The 26,151-nt window shown below is 30.1% G+C and overlaps 1 protein-coding gene across 1 annotated transcript; it reads right to left on the reverse strand.

The window, feature by feature from the left end:
- Window positions 1–2,757: 2,757 nt before the first annotated feature.
- LOC112685306 (tsukushin-like) lies at window positions 2,758–8,705 on the reverse strand. Its single transcript, XM_025557146.1, has 2 exons — window positions 8,631–8,705; window positions 2,758–3,636 (listed from the first exon to the last, which is right to left on the reverse strand). The coding sequence occupies exons 1-2, from the start codon at window positions 8,643–8,645 to the stop codon at window positions 2,794–2,796; spliced, it is 858 nt and encodes a 285-aa protein (XP_025412931.1). The 5' UTR covers window positions 8,646–8,705; the 3' UTR covers window positions 2,758–2,793.
- Window positions 8,706–26,151: the final 17,446 nt, after the last annotated feature.

Genomic DNA, 26,151 nt, shown 5'->3' on the forward strand with positions numbered 1-26,151 from the left:
GCAAATATTCGTGATTTCGATAACTTTTGTCAGTTTTTGAACTTCAACTGCTTATGAAAGAAAATTGTGTCTATGTATTTGAATCATTTTTTAATTAGTCTTAGATCAACTTATGTAAAACCTTCTATTACACTTTCAAGTTTTTTTTGGCTGATTCAACATTTCATCAACTTTTATAAAAAAAAAAAAAAAAAAATCTAAGAATAATCAGATATTTCTTTGCCTGTAATAGCAAAATTATGCAAAGAAATTTTTTTCATCCACATTTCAGAAAAAAAACTAAGAAAAGTTGAAAATTTCAATTGTCTTTAAAAAGCCCAAAAAAGTTAAAAGTTTTCAAAAATTGTACCACGTATAGATTATTCCAATATAATCATTTGGTGAAAATTTCAAGTATTTACAATTTTTGGTTTCTGAGTAACGGCTAAATAAAAAAATCGATTTTGTAGAAAACTGGTTTTGCGCAAAAATTACCATATTTCCCTAATTTTTTTTTTTTTACATTTCCCGTCGCATTTGGGAATTTTCACTCTTCACCTCTCTTAAGCTGGGTTCACACGTGTCAGTAAAAATGTTCATTATGACTGATTAATTTCTATTGACGATCCTTTTTACTGAACTAATCGTTCACATGGTTCAATAAAAATGATAATATTTAATTGGACATTCTTAATAAATAGTCATCGCATCATCGCACATATCTTTTTGTACCTACTTGTATTTATTTATTGTAATATTTTTCGATGGCGAATTCACAAAAATCTTTAATACGAACCAGAGTTAGATTATAATGTGTTCAAATATCAAAAGAACTTCAGAATATATTAAAACAACTTAAAAATAAAAAAACACGAAGATTGTGGGTCAGGAAATGGATTTCAAGACGTGATACGTTGGGCGCAAGTGAACGTTTATTAAAAGAATTTTCAACAGACGACGTAGATTGGTACAGAAATCATTTTAAGATTGAGTAAAGATCAATTTGAAGTACTTCTATATCGGATTTCTACAAAAATTCAAAGGCAAGATACAGTTTTGAGAGCTGCGTTACCAGCGCGTAAAAGTTGGAAATTACTCTTCGATACTTAGGCAAATATTTTAATTTAAGAAACTTTATGTATTATTATTATTGTTATTGTATTTTTTTGTTATATATAGCTACGGAAGACTGCTTTTCTTCGCTTGCTGCATTATATAGAATACCAAAAAATAGCATATCCATATTTCTTCCAGAAGTTTGTGCATTAATTTGTGAATCTTTAAGCGAGTATATAAAGGTGAGATATTCTTAACTAAATAATTTTATTAAGTATTCAATCTTAAGTCTTTTAAAATTATACTCATACCTTAAACAAAACAATATAATAATTTTCCTTCTTTAAATATTTTTAAATGAATATGTAACTAAATATGTAACAAAATATGAGCGAAAATGTAATTAAACACAAAATTAATTATAACAACGAATTACTTATTGCTCTACTTAAAATATCAGCTGATGTTTCTGCTTGAGATCTATTTTTTATATCTGACCACGATGAAGACATTGACTGTTCAGAAAATAAATCTGGAGATGATTTTGGCATGTAAACATATATTTGCGATCTTTGTTGGTATAAACGTTCTTCTTTCATAACACATATTAGCTTTTCCTGACAAACGAAGGCTCTATCGAGTGGCATTTTTCTCAACTGAACAGCAATACTTTTGGCAAATAACTCAAATTCATCATCGTCTTCTTTACATGAATTACTTATAGCCTCAAGTTTATTAATAGAATTTTCTATTTGACCAATTTGGCTATAACTTCTTTTATTATCAGATTTTCGAGGTCGTGTTATATTCGATTTTTCTGTGACTGTTACATTTTGATTTTCAACAGTAGATATTTCTGATTGTGTTCCATCGATATCTGTGGTTTCTCCGTCGTTGATATAATTTATAACTTGAGATATAGGTTGCTCCGAAGACTCAACAGACTACAAGTATATATTAAACAACAAATATTAATAACCAATTATTGTTATATATTATATTTACGCATAATAGTATACCCCACGTTAGGTACTATTAATATACTGATATAGTTAAGGGGATTGGAAGTGGTGATTTTTTGTCTTTGTCTAACACGCGCGCAACATAGGATTATAGACCTGTTCTATTTCACATTTTTGATATTATCCCCCCAAAATCTAAAAAACTATGTACTAAAAAAGAATAACGTGTTTTTACTAATTAGTTATTGTTTAATTTTTATGTATATACTAAGGTATACATAAATAAGTCAATTTTAAAATAGAAGTGACATAATATTTTGTTCTTTAAACTGTTGGATTACAATTTTCTAATTTTTCTCTAAAAAAGTAATTATATTTTCAAAAATTGCTTATTTTAAATTTTTTTAAGTATATATTAATTTAATTATAATTATAATATTCATAAGAGGTGGGTGGGTGTTTTAAAAAATATTGAGCAAAACAAAAAAAATTAGGATATACGCCACTGCCTAACCATATTTTACTGCTGTTGGAAACCAGTATTTAAAAACTACAAGGTAGGTAAGTTTTACAAGAAAATCAGCATATCTTTTTACACTCATTGAAGATTTTAAAATATTCAATACAAATTATAATACTTAACGCCGATAAATGTCTTAAATTGCTTTCAATATATTACATTTAACAAAAATATAAAACATACCATTATACTAATGGTTATTAGCATCATATTTTAATATTAAAATGAGGGGGAAAAAATATAATATAAATTATCAGACTGAACGAGTCACAATGGTTACGGGGATGATAGTAGCGCAGCTGGATCGGACTTGCTGCCGATGGCGGTCGATTCGATGTTCTCTTTGGTGTCAGTGACCGGCATACTCTGCATCATGTCCTCGTGGCAGCGTCGCTTCCACCAGCGTATGGGAACGCACAACAGCAGCAATACGGCCACTGCGATGAGCAGCCCCAGGCCAATGGCCCAGTAAGGTGTGTTCCGGCGCTCCCACTCGATCATGCATTTCTTGAAAACGGCCCGCGTCTCGTTCGTGGCCGCAACCGCGGTGCAGTTGTCTGCTATTCCTCCACCGTGCGCGACCGGACATGGTGGCATGCCCAACACGTGGATTTTATACGTGCGCGTCCATTCAACGACACGCAGGCACCGGCAACGAGACTCGGGCCGCCGGAACAGCGCTGTGCAGCCCGTCACGTTGAGCAGGGACAGCCGACACGTGACGGCCAGTCTATCCGAGTCCAGGTCCTCTAACAGCTCGTTGTCGGACACGTCCAGCTCGACCAAGTTGGGCATCACACCCAGTGCCGGGTACTGGGCCAGGTCGCAGCGGCTCAGCTTTAGCACCTGTAGCCGGACAGCGCTCGACAACTGTTCAATACGCTTGACCGGATTCTTGTTCAAGTTCAGGTGCACCAACGACGCGGGTAACCCAACCGGTACTTCATGCAACGCGTTGCCCGACAGGTCCAGCAGCTCCAGCTCGTTCAGCACCGACAACGACCCGGGCTTGATCGTGTGCAATACGTTGTCCGACAGCAGCAACTCTTTGATATTCGGGTAGATGTCGAAGCTGCTGTTGGTCAGCTTGGCAATGCGATTTTCTTGCAACTTCAAAATCTAAAAAAAAAAATTTACACGGCGTTAACGTTATTTACATTATATTATGCATTATTCACTTCTTTACATTATACTATTGCAGTCAAGTGAAACACTAAAAATACACTTTTCATCGAAACTATGTTCGCGGTGATCAAAATTGGTGGAAGATTGGGTGCCATAAACTATACAATAGAAGTTTTTTAGAGAAGATGCGTTATTTAATACTTCAGCCATCAATACATCCTAATCGCTCTCGACTCTAGGATCTTTGTTGGCCGATTCTTATCAATATTATACTTAAAGGCCGGCCTTTAAAATAATGCTCAGGACTGGTTGGTTAAAAATTAATTTTTGTGTTGTCACTGATTTTATGTATACATAACGTTTATACTATTCAGTTGCATTTGTAGTAAACACTCTGTGTAGTACATTGCGCTCATTATGCTTATAAATAATTTAACGATGCCGTATGTTCGTCGATGGATTTAATAATATTTCCCTCCATACAGTTGTTTATATAAATACATGTAAAATATTATAATCACATTATATGGAGGTTAATAACTCGGCGTATTTATTAATTAGCAACGGTCGCAGAAACGCACTGTTTCACGTTGCAGGATAAATACTTGTATATATATCGCCACAAATTTTAAAACTTTTTTTTTTTATATAAAGTAATATCTATTAGGTAATTTATTTATATGATAATATATAATATTAAGTAATAATCAATCAGAATCAATAGATACAAATATGAATAACAAATATCAAAATATGATTAAGGCCCGGTTTTTCAATCACATTTACTCGTCAGATAACTTGAGTTATCTGACAGATAAGAAAAAATTGATAAATTTCAGTTTTTTCAATCTCAGGATAGACCTTATTCGATGGATATTGTTACGGATAAGTTATCCGTTACTTTTTGTATCAAATAAATCTTATTCGACGGATAATTAACAGCTGATAACATAAAAATGGTTAGTTATCATAATTTTTCATATTATTTTAAATATATATGTATATATATATATACACAATTTCAATTTCAATATACATGTATTTATTTGAAGAGGATGATTATGAAACAATTAAATATTTGAACTATTGACGTCGTCTGTACTCTGTATACGAAAGAATAAAACATATGCTGGCGGAGATGACCATGAATTTAGGATGAGATTCAGACTTGGAAAAAATGTTGTTCGTAATTTATTAGTTAACACTTTATTTTCTAATGCGTGACGGTTTTGTAGATCATTTTTCAATAAAAGTTCTTTTTCATAAAATATGAAATTTGTTTGTTTTTTGGATATGTTTTTTTGAGACATATTGAAAAAAGAAGTGAATATAACTTATATCGAGCGAGAGTCAACACTCAACACGCAACAAAATTAATAATTATTGATTAGTAATTACATACAGTATTACAATAAATAATGTGTCAATATCACCAAATGATTCCTCAATTTCATCATTGACCAATCATAATCAAATAAATATGTGTAACTTGTTCCATAATGAACAGTAACTACCTTCTTTTAGCATAAGCGTGCACAGAATTCCTGGCAGGATAGTCATATTTAACACATTACACACACATATACATATTACGTATATATTCATAGTCACATCTAAGTTATAAAATGATTATCAATTATCATAATAATAAGTAATAATATTGAATATTGTGAGAGGAAAGTTCGCAGAGTAGTCAAGTGCCTACCATGACTATCCCGTGCGCACGCTTATGTCTATTAGTATAATTTTACTGCCGAAAACTTTATCTGTCAGATATCTGGAGAATAAAATTACATTGAAAAACCGGAATCATTTTATTTGAAAGATTATCCGCCAGATAAATTTATCCGACAGATACGTATCTAGCGAATAATTGAATGAATGAAAAACCGGGTCTAATTATAATGAAATTATATAGATGTTTTTTTTTTAACAAATATGGTTTTTTTATGGATACAGTTATAAAAATTGATAAGGAAGAGGAAGTTATGGAAATAATATTATATTTTTATTCATACCAGTATTTTTGCAGGTTGTTTAAATCATTACATTACTTATTATTATTATTAGGGCTGAAATTTTAAGGTTCTAAAGATCGCAAAAAAATACTTTAAAAATCATAAAAATACATAAAAATTGTAGTTATACTAGTAGTAGAATATTGATATTAGAAAAATTATGTTACCAAACATATTTAATTATATTTATTTAACATAATAATAACAAAATAGGTGCTTATTTGTTTAATATTTATATTTTATTTTACTTTATTTAAATTTAATTTATTTCATAACTTACTGTTATAATCGTAGTTAGATATTTGTAAATAGAAACATTTTTTTCGACTATATTAATTTTGTTCTATTTTTGATAAAATAGAAACATTGATCAATATGCTCGTATTTATTCGTTTATCAATTTCATAGATTACATACTAAACGTGCAAGTTTTAAGCGAACAAATACCAAAACGCATAATCAAATACCATAATATTTAAAAACTTATAGATAAATTCTGAAAAATATTCTAAAAACAGCAACTTATTCTCTAGAAATACATATAATGTATCCAGTGCTCGACTTGAGGGGGGACGAAGTACCCCTTCTAATTTTTAGAAATTTTAGCGTCCCCCTACTATTAATACGTTATAATTATAACGCTTAACAAGTTTTGGGGACGCAATTTTTTTTTAACCAAACAGAGTCCCCCTTCTTTAATTTCGCCAAATCAAGCATTGAATGTATCATAAATTGAAAAATAAAAACTACATTAAATTATTCAGTATCACTTAAAACACATTTTCGTCTTACGAACCTATGTGTTGGGACATTAGAAAAAAAGATGCATTTGCATCAAAATCCCAGCCCTATTTATTACGGTATACTATACAAGTAATAATTAATAATATATTAATTTACATATATTTGCATAGAAACAGATACAAAACTAAGAATTATGATTTATGGATGTAGGTATCTATATTATATTTCATGCATGTAGGTTATATTAACATTGATTTTATTATAACATAATGTAATTGAATTGTAAATTAAAAATTTATGATTGTAACCGTACATCAAGCCTTCAATAAAGTTTGAAACTCAATAAAAATCTGAAGTTGAAAAAAATGTTTTTTTCTTATTCTTGCTTCCAGCTTCCATATTTATTTATCAATATGCATAGGGGTGCAAAATTAATCAACCCCCCCCCCATATATTGACCTGTAATACGCCCCTGCCCTAAACTAATGATACCGCCCGAATCGTTGTGTTTCGGTGGGTGATCGCGTGAGTTTACGTACCCAATATAATATAATTAGTTTATTAGGTTCAGTAATGCTATTTAATTTAATGTAAGTGAATGATTGAATATCTAATAGAGCTTTTGTAAAGTGATGAATATTTGGATGTGTGTTCTCAAAAGATTGAGCTAAATGTGAGTGAAATGACTCGCATGCATTCGTAGTTAAATTCAATTCAGCGCTACATAGAGCCCAAATATTTGGTGGAAATAATGCTTCTTCTGTAATGCATATGTCTAAAATATAATCTGAGAATTGTGTGTAAGTTTAGAGTTTTTGGGCTTTATAGACATTAATTCTATTGCAAAAAAATTTGAAACATCTTCAGGGTCCAGAAACACTAATCCAAAGCAAATTCTTTTCCAATCATCTACTTCGATTTTTGTTTTATAATCTTCCGTTAAACCAAATTTTTAGACTACTCCACTAAATGTGCCTTCGAAAATATTTTATCGAATACATTATTTTCGCGATATGAGTATATGATACTATCTGTGGTCGTTGAGATAATACAGTCGAAAGTAGATTTGTAACTATACTAAAATCAGATATAATCTGTAGATTTTACTATGGGTGGAGTTAACGTGTTTTCCGATCAAAAATATGTACCGGTGGAATTTACATTTTTTTCAGGTATAAAAAAAAGAATCGGTGGAATTTACAATCGCCCAATAAAACATCTATCTACACTGTGTAATAAAATATATATTTCACGAAATATGTGATAAATATGTTACGTTAATCTTATGAAAAAACTGATTTGAAATTAACAGAAAAATTGCCGTATTCTCGCACAGCATCATATAATATATGGCAATATATAAGGCAATATATTACATAATATGGCACATGAATTACACTTCATGTGTAGGTACAAAATGTTATTTTAATTCACGTTCATTTTGGAGGTACTCACCCACAATTTTATCAGTGCATAAACTATGTCTATGATATGGTTAAGTATTTTTCAAAACACAAAATTTAAAAATAAGGAGACAGTGGCAGCTATGGTGCTATGGTGCACAGAAACAAGTGAACCACCCAAAACAATTATAGTAAAAGTTATTAGATTCCTAAAGTAAATTATATTCAGTTATTATGCAGTAATCTGTAATTAATAAAAATATTTACTAAAAAAAAAAAAAAATGTTCTTGCAGCTTTTCGTGTTGAGAAGTGTTTCTATTAATGATTGAATAATTAGTTAAAAACACATTCGTTGAGCTCCGAGCGGCCGTAGAAAAATTAAGATAAATCGCATTGTTAAAATATCGGCTGCAAAACACTTTACGGGGGATCTAGCCCAAATGTTTACACATATGTGTGTACCTACTACGTAATATAAAAATAATGGACATTTATAGAGCTTTATTTTTGGCTTGATTCTATAATATACGAATATAAATTTTCTCGTGAAATAGAAAATTGAAGTTTACCAGATGCTCAAATTGTTCCAATAACATTAATAAAAAACGCGTTCATATTTCAGTTTTTCCAGTCAAATTGTTTGCTTAAAACTACTTTGACAAATCAGTCTAAATAGATCTGTATTGATCGCATTTAAATGGAAAAGAAAATCGACAACCATCATTAATTTTATTCAAGTGTATGAGTATGTGGTACATTTATTTATTAGATATCAGTCAAATTTAGTTTTATATTATTATGTACATCAAACATTCAACAAACCTGAACTTCTGGCATTAAGTTGCCAGGTATTGAGTTAAGCGTTTGTCCTTTATAATTGCGACAGTCAGTTATCAAATACCCATTTTGTTTTGAGTTTTTGCAATTTGCTATTGGTCTGCAAGTAATACCCTCAGCCATGAAAAATATATACATGCCAACAATAATAAACACTGAAACATAGTAAAATTTTATTATACTTAAGTATCATATAAAATGACATTAAATTACGGTTAGCTAAAGAGTAACAAATAAATAAATGAAACGAATTATAACGAAAAAATTGAAACATTGTAAGCAGAACGAATATTAGATAATTTTTTTTACTATGTTTGCATCAAAGTTTGTAATTTATTACTCATTAAAAACTTAAATACTCAGTAGTTATAGGTAACATGTTACTAAAAAAAGAAATATATATATACAAAAAAGGAAAAAAAGGATTTTCAAAATTCAATTTCTAAGGGGTAAAACAATAAGTGGTAAATATAAAAAAAATCACCTAGCTGAAAACGCTGAAGTTAACCCACTCATGCCCAGTGACCTATATGTAGGACACCGGTTTATCGCATCGTTATCTAATCTATTTTTAGAATTATTTTCCCCAATCTGTTCTTATCTACTACGTGACAGTGTATTGTTATAACAAAAATTATTTCGTTCATTAGAACTGATAGTTTTATTATAAAACAATTTATGTACAGCAGTGTATTTTTCAGTCACCATGGCATCATTTTCAAAGTAAGTAAAAATTATTTTGTTTATCTATAATTTGCATACACATTCACAAAAACTAGTAGTGTATGGTAAACATATTTTACGAACTGTGGTATACATTTTATTTATATTTAGTTATTTATTAGCATACCAAACATAGTGTCCTAAATGAAGGACACTGGATACATCAGTTACTAAAATTATATTACCATACATAAATATGATAAAATATATTTTTATTAGTTATAAATACAATATATAACTATTTTTCAATTTTATAGACGACTAACTTTTCACGAAGTAACTAAATTACTAGAATAAGGGGATATCGATGATATTTTAGACGATGTTACTGATATATTTATGGAGCCACCAGTAAATGTGAATAATGACATCACTGATGAAGACAGCGATGATGATGGACCGATAGGTGATATAAACCACATGCCAGCTAGCTTACTAAAGATGATCCTGATACAGAGAACACAGAAGTAGAAAACAACCATAAAGTAAGTGGTAAAAAAATACGAAAGAAAATAAAACAAAACATTTCATCTCGGCCAAAAAATAAAATAACAAAACAAAACCAAAATGCTCAACAAACTGTATTATGGCGTCAGGGAGATCTCGAAACTCCAAATATTTTTGTTGATGATCAAAAACCTAATTTATTTTATACGTTACGACCCTATGAACTGTTTGAGTTATTTTTCGACCAACAAGTGTTGGAAATGATTGTTGGTTATTCAAATAATTATGCATCTAATAAAAACCAATCACTTGAAATTGATGTAAACGAACTAAAGTGTTTTTTAGGTATTTTGTTATTATCAGGTTATAATGAATTATCACGAAGACACATGTACTGGGAAAAATCACCAGTTACCCATAACGACTTAGTGTCAGGTGCTATGCGACGAAATCGTTTTGAGCAAATTTTTTCATATATTCATTTCTGTGATAATAGCAAGCTTGACGAGCATGACAAATTTTCCAAAATAAGACCACTACTTTTCATGCTAAATTCAAGATTTTTGATACACACACCACATCAACAATTTCATGGTATAGATGAATCAATGGTTCCATACTTCGGCAGACATGGCTGCAAACAGTTTATAAGGGGCAAGCCTATTCGATTTGGTTTCAAAATTTGGGTTGGGACACTGAGATTAGGCTATGTAGTCTGGATATCTCCCTATCAAGGAAAAAGTGGTGATCTTCAAAATACTAAGTATGGTCTGGGTGCGTCAATTATCATATCATATGCAAATAATTTATTGGCACACCGTATAGCTCCATATCATTTGGTATTTGACAATTTTTTCACTGGTTTGACTTTATTAGAAAAGTTGAGTGAAATGGATTTATATGGAACAGGTACAATACGTTCAAATAGAACAAAGAAATGCCCAATAAACTTGGCTGCAATGAAAAAAAAAGAAAGAGGTTCGTACGAAAGTTATGTTTCTGATTCGGGTATTTTGGTATGTGCATGGAAGGACAATAGCACTGTTACCATAGTATCCAATAATGTTGGAGTTGAGCCAGTCATAACCGCAAAAAGATGGTTTGTTTCGCATAAAAGAAGTATAAGATTACCACAACTACAACTTATACATTTATATAATCAAAATATGGGTGGTGTTGATCGTATGAATCAAAATGTTTCTCAATATCGAATTTCCATTCGTGGTAAAAAATGGTACTCGTGTATAGTATCATACTCTATTGATTTGGCTGTACAGAATGCTTGGCAGTTGCATAAACTCCATACTGAAAAATCAATGGACCTTTTGGCTTTTCGTAGACATATTGCGACTTATAATAATTTAATATTTAATAATTTATCAATTTTAAAAGTAAACAGTTGAAATTATGTTGTTCAATTATAATTATATTAAGCATATAATTTTGTTTTGTATATTACACCTTATTTTCCCAATGTCCTACATATAGGACATCTATTAACAAGCAAACTATAGGTAAAAAAATTTATTTTTTATTTTTTTTTTTTGGTTTCTCAAAAACAACAACAGTAGAAATAAGTTAGAAAAAAGTTAATTTAAACATTTTTTTAACCTTGGGCATGAATGGGTTAATTCAGAATAGTTCAATTACACTTTCTACACTCAAATTTTCAAAGCACTGCAAAAGTGTTTTATAAAATACAATTTCTGAAGCATGTGAACTGGCATGCATCTGTATCTAAAACTATACATAGTATATATATAATACCTATTATTAAATACAATAAGTATATAAAATATGGACCAATCTGTTTTTATGCTATTTGAAAAAATATGATGACCACGAAATAATTTATTAAAACACTTAAGCTTATATATTATGTAAGTAGCAAATAGTTTACTTGTCAAATAATTTTGAACTATTTTTGACCAAGAAATAAATTAATATGTTTTACTAGATGAAATTTAATTGCACATTTGCTTATAGGAATTTAAGTTCACGAAAATATTATTGTAACACTTATATTTCATATTTATTGATAAAGGTTCCTATTTAAAAAAAAAAAAAAATGTTATTACATTTTTTAATCTATACTATAAAAATATATCCCTATTTAATTAATTATAATGAACTAGAAATCGATAAATCGTTTAATGCTTTATCTCTGCACTTTTTCTGAATTATTAAAAACTAATTTTTATTTTTAAAAGTATATTAATTTTTTTCATACCTATCCCCTGCATTTTTAGAAAATATAAGCTAAATGTAAAAAGTATAATAAGTACTTACTTAAAATCCTAATTGTCATCATATTGTGTTTTATTGTACTTCAAGACTTTGTTTCCTTACTGTAAAATAATGTTTTTAATCATTTAAATATAACACATTTTTATCCTTAGCATTAGAAACAATTATAAATTACAAGATGGAAACATCTTTTGAAAATAACACTATGAGTAATTCTAAAATTAAAAAAAATAAAGAGACTCCTGTCGTCCATTTATACATTTATAATTGTCTGGATTTTTCTAAAATAACGTGTATAAATACAAGTACTTGATGGTTAATACAAATTAAAAAATGTCAAGTGAGAAAAGGAAAACATACATCCAAACCCAATATCCCAAATGCTTTTTTAAACTCATTAATTAATATTAAATAAAATTTATTTGTCATATTTATTTTTATTAGTTGAAATTAGAGTGATAAATTGGTCGGTGGTAGCGATGAAAACAATTCAAACTATAATAAATAATTAATCGTATTTACAATAAGAGGGTAGATTATTATTTATTAAATATACGCTGGTTTCTGGACCACAATGTGCAAATTTTGTAAGTGCCTATAGCAACATGTATTTTTTTTTTTTTTAATGTAAATGACCTATAATATTACAGTAATCCATCATTATCCGCGGAGGTTACGTTCCAGCAAACTTGCGCGGATAGCGAATCCACGGATAACGAGACCATAAATCGATGTAAAAAGGGAGGTTAGGTTTAATTTTTTTTAATTTTAAAAATTAATTATTAATCAATTAATAATTTTTAATTTCTACAACTAATTTATTTATAATGTATCGTATTGTTTCTTAATTTTTACGTATTTCTCGAACACTAGGTTCATTCATTTTTTACGTTCTAGCAAGTGACGCTACAGTATCACCATTTTTAATTTGTCCAAAATTTCAATTTTTTGAACGAGTAATAAAACATTTCTTCTCCTTTTTATTGACATTTTACATTGAGTCATTTAAAAATATTTTCACTACTAAATTTATTAAACACTGCTGTACACGTGTCACGCACAAATATCATCTTACAACTGAGCAGTTGACGATTATTAATCGTGCAGATGTAGGTAAACTTTTGTGTTTTATCTGCAATAAGTATAAGTATGTATAATGTATATGTGTTATACCTATAGCGATATAACAACAATTATCTACAATTATTGTCAAAAATAAATTTCTACAGTGTTCGTGTAATAACGGTAAAACGTTATCGCAATCGCATTAAAAATATGTTATCGTGGACCCAACTACGGATAATCGAAACCGCGGATAGCGAGGGATTACTGTATTTTATTTGTTAAGCGTTAGCAGATGTTATAATTATAAGTTTCTTAATTTTTCCAACTAATAATAACTTTTACAAGTTAAATAAAAAAAAGAACTTTTAACTTTAAACATAACTTAAATTTTTGGAAATTAATTTACCTTAACAAGTTAAAAAAATATATATTATATATATTATATATATAATATACCTATTTTATATATTTAATAAATTAAAATCACATTCACACGTAATCCGAACAACGTCTGCGAGGTAATACGAACTAGCTGATTATTTGTTATTTTACCAAATATTGGTAACGTCCCATAGTCAATAATAAAGATAAGATAAAAAATGAAGATTGACAATGTGTTTAGAAAAACCCGATAAACCTACTTAAATATCCAGAAAATAATTTGTGTTTTGATTTTATTTTGAATAGGCTAAATTTGTATATCGAACAAATATGCATTAAAAACCAACAAAATGACCCAATAATACTAAAAATACTCTAAAAATGAAAAAACGTCGAAATATGCAAAAAAAATGCAAAATAAAATTTGTAGTTTTGAAACCCTCGTTACATGAAACGAACTATGTTCTTAAAGAGCATTGTGAATGATCAACCAAAAAAATATGTACTTTGCATTGAAATCCAGGTTGTGACTAGTCTTCTCGGTTCTTTCCCGCGAAATACAGTTTTCACGCAAATATTTCAGTTTCATCAAATAATTTTGGCTGTAATATGCAGCTGATTACGGTAGTTATGACAGCAAATACGATTTTTCGAGAGGAAATAAGTTATGAAAGTGAAAGTTTAAGTGAATAGAAAAAAAGGAAGATCAAAATTGATTGAAAATGATATATGAGCTGTTAGTGTGTGCGTAGGGGATGTAGAAAAACGGTATGAGAGAAAGTAAGGGCCGACCCCATTTGGTTAGGAGAAATGAGAAGGAGAAGAAGAATACTCTAATTATACTTAGTCACACGTACGACGTCTGTTGGATTTACCGTCCGTTCGACGTTGACGACGGACAGAAACGCTATTATGTCCGTTACAATTAGCTTATTAGCGTTCTAGAATATTATTAGTTCCAAAAATTGCGAATTGTTCGTTATTAATTTTGATAAAAACTGACGTTGTCCCTAACAACAACAGTCCTTGTGTGACTGGAAAATCATCCATTAAAATAATGTCCGTCAATAAAACACTGGTGTGACATTACTCTTACGGTTACATTTACGTATATATTTACGCGATCCGTAATAAACAAAAGTTTAGAAATTAATAAACATCGCTCCCGAATGAGTACAATCGTCGACCGGCCGTCGATTGCAATTAGTGGGTGTGGCTTAAATTTCGCGTGCTTGCGGATCGTGAAACACTTAACAGCGCGTTCTGGGAGATGGTAAACTGCGAGAAGAATAAGTTTAACATTATACAATTTGCGACAAAACCGATAAAATATATTATACATGCTGCGAAAATTAATTTTATATACCTACAATACTATATATTATATAGTACGTTAATGGCGTACATATGGGAGAAAGGGTCCAGGTTCAAACCCCCAAAGGGTCACAAAAAAAGAAAAAATTGTGATATTATTGATGACGTGTTTAAAAAACTATTCGTAGTTTCATTATTACACTTTGAACTTAAAATAAAAAACTATACAAATATTATTATAATTATATTGATAGGAGTTGGAAGTTTCGTTAACTATGCTGTTTTTATATTCCTATAGCTACTAATTTACTGTAATGTAAAATTAAACTGTAAATTTTTAAAAAAGTTGTATAAAATAATATCTATAATATAGCAGTTAACAAAAAAAAAAAAAAAAAAAATTTTTTTTTTTTTACCCCCCCCCCCCCTCTCACAGAGCAAGATTGAATGTACGCCACTATAATACGTAACATGTATCTATATACGTATATGGTTTAATTAATTATGTTATGATGCCAGGCGCGGATCTAGAACTCAAATTGGGGGGTCATTTTTTCAAAAGTAAAAAAAAAGATAATACACGATTACAAAATAATAAAAGTAATTTATTAATTCAAATTAGAACATTATGAATATATGAAATTGTTAATTTTTAAAATTAAATAACAAAATGTAATCTTCTTTGTTTTATTTTTCCAAATATAGAAATAATATTATTAACATTTATGTGTATATTTTTGTGAATATTGAACAAAGCGTTCCTTTTCCATGTTTAAACGAAGCCATGAAACCTTAAGCCTTAAAACGCCTAAGAGTAGAGAATGATCGCATGTATAGTATTTTTTAACATGTTATTAGAACCTAAATTAGCGATTAGCGGTGCCAAGTATATGGTATAATATTATATAAACATACTGGTAACGGATTGGGAGTAATCGAATTAATTCCCGTTTGAAAAAGGTATTTTATTAGATATAGCCAAATTGGTTCCCACTTGTGTACAGGTTATATATATATATATATATATAATTTATTAGATTAATATTAGATTAGTTTTACATTTTCATGCTGGTTTTAGAGTGAAAAGTTTTTTTGTTGCACTAATACCAAAAATAATATTTTTAAACTTGGACCAAATGGTGAATTCCGCTGATATGATTTTAAATGTTATAATAATTTTAATTTTTTGAAGTGAAACTTCCTTACGCACGCTGGAAGTAAAATGTCAAGTCCGTGACAGATGCTATTGGAACGAAAATCTGTCATGGTATGTCGTGCGCGTGGGCGTGGCTTTGTTCCGCGGCATGACTTGACTTTTATAACTAAAATATCAATATATTTTTGTATTCATAATATTTCAGTATTCATTATGTCGTTTATCACGGTAGATCATCTTATGATTATTTTAGACAACTCAATTTTACGTGAAAAACATCTTTGAAAAAGAAAAGGGTTGGAGTTTATCCCATTAATATACACAGAACTGCTCAAGTATACGACACATCATTAGTCATCATATTAAAGTTCCTAGAATAATTATTGTTGTTGTCGTACCACATGATATCATAATAAGACCTAACCAATAATGTAGAAATGTATGCTTTTAGAAAGCGATCCATCACGTCATAAGCCTATGACGGCCGTATCGAAGTCAACAAATTTTAAAACTCGTTTATGTCTACGTTTTTATATTATAATATATTATAGTATATTATAATGAAATATAATTTTTAAGTTTTCAATATTTCGGTTTATCGGTGTAGATCAGTGGTTTTCAACCTGGGGGTCGTCAAAAATAATACACGAAATGATTTTTCCATATTATTTAGAAATAAAATAAATAAATAATTTATTTGATTTTACATTTATACAATAACATGCCGAGGTACGTAATCTTATCGGACGATAGCGGATATAGATTATTAAATTGTTCGTAACTAGTATCAATCATATACTATATATAATTTGAACGATTTCAGTCGCAAATATTTATAATAATCAGTTCCTACCTAGGTGTCATTTGAGTAGTACATTTATTTCATGCGATATAAAGTTAACATTTTTGAGTACATAACTATTAGTTATTATACTGTTTTAAAATGGACAAATTTTTAATTAAACGACCTTCGACTTCTTGTGAAAGTGCAAGTGTAAATAAAAAACGTAAATTGTCGGAAATTACAATGGACCAATCTATTAATGAGGAATTGGAAGAAAAAAAAAACTTAAAATTTTGAGAACAATAAAAAGAACGTAAATACCAAGATCAGTTTATACAATTTAGATTTACTTTTATTGAAGAAAAAGGTAAGCATCGTCCTAAGTGTTTAATATGTTTAGAAATATTGGCTTCCGAAAGTATGAAACCCTCTAAACTTAAACGACATTTAGAAACAAAACATCCGCAATTTAGTAATAAAGATGAACAATTTTTTAAAAGACATGAAAATTCATTAAATGTTCAAAAAAAAGCTTTTCATACATTTTCTACAGTTTCACAAAAAGCTTTAGCTGCATCATTCGAGGTTTCATACTTAATAGCAAAAACAAAAAAACTGCATTCGATTGGCGAATCTCTTGTCTTGCCAGCTGCTATAAAAATTGTAATGGCTATGCACGGTGAGGCATATGCAAATGATTTAAAATCGATCCCATTATCTGATAACACTATATCACGTCGAATTTTGAACATACCCGATGATATATTAAAACAACTTTTAAATAGATTGCAAAATAATTATTTTGCAATGCAACTGGACGAATCTACAGATATTTCTAACTTTTCTCAACTTTTTGTGTATGTCAGCTATATTTACAAAGAAGAAATTTTAGAAGATTTTTTATTTTGTCAAACTTTAAACAGTAGAACCACTGGTAATGACATATTTATGCTTATTAATAAATTTTTTGAAAATAATAAAATTTCATGGTCAATGTGTAAAGCCATTTGTACAGATGGCGCAGTAGCACTTACTGGATCAAAAAAAGGCTTTAGAGCTAAAGTTAACCAAATTTCACCAAATATACTATTTACTCATTGTATGATTCATAGGGAAGCTTTAGCAGCTAAAAAACTTGAACCCTTTGTCAATGAAGTACTACAAAATGCAATTAGTGTAATTAATTTTATAAAATCAAAAGCACTAAATTCTAGATTATTTACGATACTCTGTAATGAAATGAGATCTGATCATACAAAACTACTACTTCATACTGAAGTTAGGTGGTTATCACGTGGTAAAATATTATTAAGAATTTTTGAGCTTAAAGATGAAATACGAATTTTCCTCCTTGAACATAAAAGTACACTCGCAGAACACTTCTTAAATGAAAATTGGTTAGTAATTTTAAGTTACCTCTATTTTTAACCTATATTTTTGATAAATTAAATAATCTAAATTTAAATCTTCAAGGTAAAAATACAAATATATTATTTCTCTATAAATAATAATAAAATCGATGCTTCCCAAAAAAAAAATACGTTTATGGATAAATTATGTTAATAATGAAAACTTTGAAATGTTCTCATGCTTTTCAGAATTTATGAGTGACAATGAAATATTTGATATTAAAAAAATTAAAGACATAATATTAGTTCATCTCAAAAATTTGAAAAACAATTTTAATACACGGTTTGAAAAATTTCCAGAAAAAAAGTTAGGATGGATAAGAAATCCATTTTCTATCAATATTAATGAAATCGATTTTGAATTTAGTGTAATTATAAAAGAGGGACTAATCGAGTTATCTTCCGATGAAAATTTGTGTTTAAAATTTAATGAAATGACAAGTGATAAATTTTGGATTTATATAAAATCAGAATACCCGGAATTACCAAAAATAGCTTTATCAACACTTCTACTATTTGCATCGACTTACTTATGTGAAACGGCATTTTCAGCTCTTACAATAATAAAAAATAAATATCGTACAAAATTAAATGTAGAATCAGATTTAAGAGTAGCAATATCTAATATTAAACCTAATATGAAATCAATAATAGCAGAAGTTCAAGCTCAAGTATCCCATTAAGATGTGAATCACAAATTAAATTGTACATTTTTTCAATTTTATTTATGTATTTTTTTTTTTATACTTTAATTTATTAACATCTACATGTTTAACAATACGTTTTAAAATAATGTTAAATTATAAATTATAATTAGTTAAATTTTTAAGAGTAAATTTATCAAAAATTGTATACCATATAAATATTTTTATTGGTAATTAAATCAAATTTTAATGAATAAAATAAATTTTTTTTTGAAAGGGGTCGCATAACAAAAAAATAAAAAATGGGGGATCGCGATCCGAAAAAGGTTGAAAACCACTGGTGTAGATCATGAAAATATCAGTAAATTTCATGAGCGCTGAGCGTCAAATTTGAACGCGTTTGATTTTTTGACGCGTCGCACCACTACCGCTCGACGCTAAAGGTGGGAACAGACTATTGTAACGTCACGTGAGCCCACATGCCGTCACATGTTATCACGTCACGGGAAAAAAGTGTGGGATATAGATTAATACAGTATTTTAATGTATCAGCGTCACACTAATATCACCTCATGCGTGTCACGTCACATTTCCTAGCTCACGCGTGATAGCATGTTTTGATTTTCTAACATCACACACATTTTCGACTCACGTGTCATCATGAATTAAAATATATATTTTTAATAATGTCATGTATATAATCAAATTCTTCTTTCGTCATTCGGAAATACATGTGAAATCGTCTTGGATCGTTTCGTAGTTCTTGAACTAGGCGATGGAATTCTCCCAATGTTGATTTTTTTTTAATAATATCGTGTACCCAGCACGATCGGGTGGATTTTTTATTTTGTTCGTCCAAAACTACAAAAACACCTGCAGTTTCTAATTCCTCTTCCCACTCTGAACTACTTGAAGTTACTATTTCCATTTTAATTTTATTTAAGAAAAAAAAAACTTATGTAACAGACCTTAAGTACACACCTTACACCACAACACAGTGATTAGGTACTAAATTGTGACATGATAAAGTATGACATGATAATGTGACTATAGTTTATTTCTAAGAGTGATATCTCGGATTCAATGTGCCAACATGACAGCACGTGAGTTAACGTAACGTTACAATAGTCTGTTCCCATCTTAACTCTCGCCGCTAGTAGTCAGTATATGAACTTTGATTGAAATTATATGATTTTGAATTGTTTTCGTGACGCCGCGCTCGACGCTCTCCAATGTACGCGCGACCTAATTACTTAAAATTCGTAGCGCGCTGTGACGCACGTACGCACATTCATACACACAGATAACGCATGACGCGTGTACGTGGTTCTTCCGGAGCACGACAAACGCACAGGCGACTCGGCACGATCGTTGTTTGGGGGAGAGGAGGGAAAGGTTAGTAGATATCACGTAGAAATACTTGGTTAAGTGAAGCCCGACATATATTTGTATTAAAAAATATATTTGTATTGAAAAATGTTAAAAATGTTTAGACTTAATTTCCAGTTACATCAAGTAGGTACGTGAATTAATAATTTTTCATAAGCATACTATTACATGGTATCTATACGAACGAATTGAATATGAATACATTAAGATTATAAAATCGTGTGTGCATTGGAGAGCGTTGCGCGTCAAACGTCGCGAAAATAATTACAAATGAATAATGGCCGATATACTTCAGGAACAAAATCCTTAACAAAACAATACAAAACAATTTAATCTAGCCGTTTAAGCCTAAAGGAGTTACACTTTAAATATGCGCATATAGTGTAGACAACTTTTTTGGTACCGAAATCGCTCCGACACCATTATTATGTACGACGTGATCGTGATCCGTCATGTGCTGCCTTCTGTCGGCAGCCATCGTAAGCGGCGAGCGAGCACAAAGGGTTTACCAGAGCGTCAGAGTCGTGAATCTATACAGGCAATAACGATCGGCAAACGAGTGTCCGCGGAGCGTGCGTAGTGTTGACACTGCGCATGGGCGTTAGTAAGTAACCTAACATTGCACTAGTGCTCCCCAGCATAGGCGTGTTTACGGGAGGAGTCGGGTGGGCACTAGCTCCCCGATGAACTGTGTTTACAACAAAATCATACCAGGATAAAATTAAAATCAATAAAATACAATATAAATACAATTTATGTATTTAAACATTTTAGTGACTCGTAGCAATGTTACGGCTTTTTTCTATATTTTCAAACAATAGTGCAATAAAATTAAATTAAATAAAATTAAAAATAGTTGTGTAAAATGTAAAAATAATAATCGTTCCTAATAAATGTGATATCAATGACATGTGACAATTCATTTTTCTAATTAGTTAATACTGTAATTTAGCTAAAACATTTATTGTATACCTGCGTATTATAAATTAAATTACAAGTATACGCATCAACAAAAAAAAAATGTCAAGAAATAAAGTCATACGCCGAGAATATTATACTACTGATTAGCATACTGTACCCGATCGCTCATATGTTTCGATACTACAATCTGCTTGGTTTCGATATCGGACGACGATACTATCTAACTATTATACTAACTACTAAATAGTGCTCTGCACGGTCCGTTATTTTAAGGACCAGACCGGATTTCAAATTTTACCAGGGGACCGAAGTCGGTTAAACGTTAATTAAAGACCAAAATTGGACCGAGCATCGGCTTCATATAATTTTTAGACCGGACCGGACCAGTAATTAAATAACATTTAATAAAGTAGACCGGTACCGGACTGTCGGTCCGATCTTAAAACATTTTGGACCGTACCATATGATGCGTTTAGTATTACACTGGACTGGACTACCCGACTTTATAAATAAATTTATAACTAAAGTTGTAGGTTTTTTTTCGTTTCATTTGTTTACACAGTATTTAGATTTTAAGTGCCATGATTGGGACCGGACTGATTTTCATTTTTTTTTTTTTTTGAAACCGGACCGGACTGAAAATAATACTTTTGATCTGAGAATTGTACCGAACTACTCCTAAGAACCTGACCAAACCGACGATTTAATAGTTTTTGTATGTTAGGACCGTACTAGACCGGACCATGCAGAGTCGACCATGTCGACCATGTCGGGCCTCATCCGCCGTTTTACGAGTATACGGGTACCAGGAGCGCAGGAATAATACGCGTTAAGAACAGTGGTGCAATACTACCCGATTCCAAGATATAAATTATCTCAGTATTTCGGATGAGTTTCCACAAAAACACACTTCACGGCCAACCCACATAATTACAATTTACACAGCGCGTACATTATATTGTATAATATAATACAATGTATTTATGTATAAATATATATAAATATATGTTATATATTATTATTATTATTATTATATGTCATATATGTTATTTTTATTATATTTATATTTATGTTTATTAATATTTATTATTATTACAATATCGTATTAAATGGATGAAATGAGGCGCATTCGTACCAGGATCGCAGGAGTAGGTCGCGTAATCGCGCGCTCTACGGTTTATGTCTCTCAGTTCAACGAGTGTTTCCGTCATCGGTCGAGGATATAATCTAGATATATAGACATAAAATAGGGTGGCCATTCGTCCCGGATTTCCCGGGACATTACCGGTTTAGGAACCCATGTCCCGGCGTCCCGAACAAAGTTCTCGGGATATCGATTTGTACCGGTTTTGGACTTTTGCATAGTAATGTCCCGGAAATTAAAATCATTTTTAAATTGGTATTTCTTTTGTTTACTTGATTATCGATTTTATTTTGAACAAATCCTAATCGTAAATTATTTCGATAACGAACGTTGGAATGTACGACAATCACAGTTATAATCGCTTTCTAAATTTAGCCAACTTACTACCTTTAACTACATTAATTTTTAATCGGGAAAAAACCATAATATTACAATACGGTTACGAAAGATAATATTACAGAATGTATAGTTTACCTATAGTCTATACATTATACATTAGTTAACAGTTATTTGCTAATGATACAAGTTGTACGCGAGTGCAAAATTTATCAACAGCTTTGTACGTATTTATAATTTACAGTGTCGTAATTTTATACAGTTCATTTTTTTACGTAACGACTATGCCGCCTAAAAGACTTTGTCATTTTAACGAAAAGTTGCAAAATGATTTCTCATTTATTATGATAAAAAACTTAAATCTACTGACGATTTCAATGTACAGTGTATAACTTGCCATGGAACTTTTTCAGTAAGCCATGGTGGACGATCGGACATAAACGATCACCTTAAAATGCAAAAACATAAGTTAGCTACAAGATCATCGGTTCAATCTGGTAAAGTTTCCAACTATTTTTCTGCTTTGGTTCCTACTGAAAATGATTTTTTTGTTAGCCGCCCGCGAAGCTACTTTTGTGTAACATACAATAATTCACAATCACAGTTTTCGTTCTATGTCTTGTACATCGGAATTGATTCGTCAATGTTTAAACGACAAAAAATTCACGTGCGCAAAAACAAAAACCAGGGAAATATTTGTCAATGTTATTTGCCCATACATAGTTGATAATATTTTAAAAGAACTATCTTTTGCGAATTATGTATCTGTTTTAGTTGACGGTTCCAACCACATAGCAAATAAACTAGTAACTATTGTTGTTCGTTATTTTTTGCCTCATGTTGGTGTAAAAAACAAAATACTAGAGTTCTCAAATTTACCCGGTGAAACGTCTTATTTAATTACTTCTAAAATTATTGACATTCTTTCTAAATTCGGACTAAAGCAAAAAATTGTTGCACTATTGGCTGATAATACAAACACTAATTTTGGTGGATTAAATAGAAAAGGAAAAAATAACGTGCACACAAAACTTCAGACAGAATTAAAAAAAGATATACTTGGATTAGGTTGCAACGCTCATATCTTACATAACGCTGTACAAATCGCGTCAGATAATTTACCTATTGACGCAGAAACAATTACAGTTAAACTTTTTGGATATATCCACATTTATACGGTGCGGGTAGAAAAATTAAAAGAATTTTGCGATTTTGCTAATACCGTGATATTTTATCACATGCCAAAACTAGATGGCTATCGCTGTCTCCTGCAATTGACAGAATTATTTTAATGTTTGATGGCTTAAAGTCGTATTTTCTTTCACAAGATTCGAGTCCTAAGATATTAGTTGACTTTTTTCAAAACGTCACTGCTCTATTATATATGAAATTTATACAAAGTATGCTTAAACTGTTCAATAATTATATTCAAAAAATTGAAGGGGAAAAAATGTCGGCATTTGAATTAATTGATATATTAAACTGTTTATTAAATAACTTAAAAAACAGAAAGAATGAACATTTTATAAATACTGAAATGGAGATAATAATTGATTCTATTGAAGAAGAGGGTTATTTAGTTAAAAAAGAATTTGATGTAAATTGTCAAAAGTTTTACGATTTATGTATATCATATATTCAAAAGTGGACATTACCTAACCAGGCACTGCTGGTTGAATTAAATTGATTGCACTTAACAAACAAAAATACAGTAACATGGAATAATGCTAAAAATACAATAAAGATAATATCAAAATATGTTAAGATTAATGAAGATGAATACTTTGATGAGTTTATGGCTTTTATAAACATTTTTCAAGACAAATGTGATGACTGGACAAAAAATGTTATTTCAGTAGAACAAAAATGGGTACAAATATTTAATATCTTTAAAGAAAAAAATGTAAATGTATCAAATCTTACAATGGTTGTAGAGTTTGCATTTTGTTTACCTGTGTCAAACGCGTCAATAGAGCGAGTATTTTCTTTAATAACAACTACTTGGACTGACGTTCGAAATCAAATGGATACTAAAACAATAGAATGTTGTCTGATAACAAAAACATATGACTTGAGTTGCATTGAATTTTACAATGAAATAATAAAAAATCCTACATTTCTGAAGAAAATACACAGCACTGATAAATATAAGGTCTCCTTGGACGACAAAAATAAAGAAAAATAATAAATCAGTAAATTTTACCTAGATTAGTATATTTATCTCAACGACTGGAAATTGTATTATTATTTTTATTTGAATTTTGAGTGTTAATTAAATAAAGATAGCTTATCTAATTGATTAATTTGAATATTATTTATACCTAAAAATTATATACAAATACCTATGTAATTATATATTTACTAGATAATTACCTATTTTTTATGAATTTTGGTGTCCCGGATTTCTAAAAATTAAATCTGGCCACCCTAACATAAAATCTTCTAAAACTATTTCTCGCTGTCAGATAGACAATAGCCTTACCTAACCTATGCAAACACAACCGAATGGTGAGTTTAGAAACATTATTGGAGCTATTGTTTCAAGTACTTACAAATATTATATTTCTTATTAATACTCGTATATCAGTTAAAATCATAAAAATATATTTCTTATGTCTTTATAGTTGATTACAATAATATGTACGAAATAAGGACAAAAGAAGGCCGCCTTTCAGCTTACAGTAGAAACCATTTTGTAATTTCTGAAAGCCACAAAATTTGCCACAGACATAAATCTCACTCCGAGAGACAGTACGGAAATTATCCAATTTGGGTGGGCAGGGCTACGACCGATGTATGTGTTAACAAAAATATAAGATACAGAAGAACAAATGTAACACGAACTATACACATCAAAATGCCACGGTTGCAGTACATATGAGAATAAATAAAAATTATCTAAAAATTGTATAAAACATAGTCTGTGAGAAAAGGGTTTTAAAATAAAATTAATCTGTAAAAATCATGTACTAAAATAAAAATTAATCTAATATTAATCTAATCCAAAATGTAAATTAAAGTAATTATTTAAATGCTTTCTAGTATAAACATATGTCTTTATATATATACTTATATACGAGTATAGGAATAATAATAATAATAATAATAATAATAATAATAATAATTAATAATAACGATAATAATAAAATTAAAAAAATTAAATAAAAATAAGATACCGATCACTGGTATGGATCCCGGCCAAACTACTTTTTATCTTGCAGAGCAGGTAGCCGTCGAGATTGTGGTCAAAACGCGTAAGAAAGGTGACTTATAGAAACCAAACAGCACGTGGTCGTCCGATGAACGAGTGTGGGAAACTGCTGCAAAACACACGGAGTAAAGGAGTATGATCGAGCAAAGGCGGCGAATCCAGTCTTGTGTAAGACCGACACGTTACCGACTCATCAAACGGATCGAAGAAGGGGAGTTCTCATGCGGTCGAGGTGATAAGACATTTATCGTCTTGCCGTTCCCGTATATTTTGTGCAAATAGACCACACACACACACACATGCACACACACATATGCACACACACACATGCACAC

The sequence above is a fragment of the Sipha flava genome, unplaced genomic scaffold (assembly GCF_003268045.1).
Source record: "Sipha flava isolate LNK unplaced genomic scaffold, YSA_version1 272_pilon_pilon, whole genome shotgun sequence".
Lineage (NCBI taxonomy): Eukaryota > Metazoa > Arthropoda > Insecta > Hemiptera > Aphididae > Sipha > Sipha flava.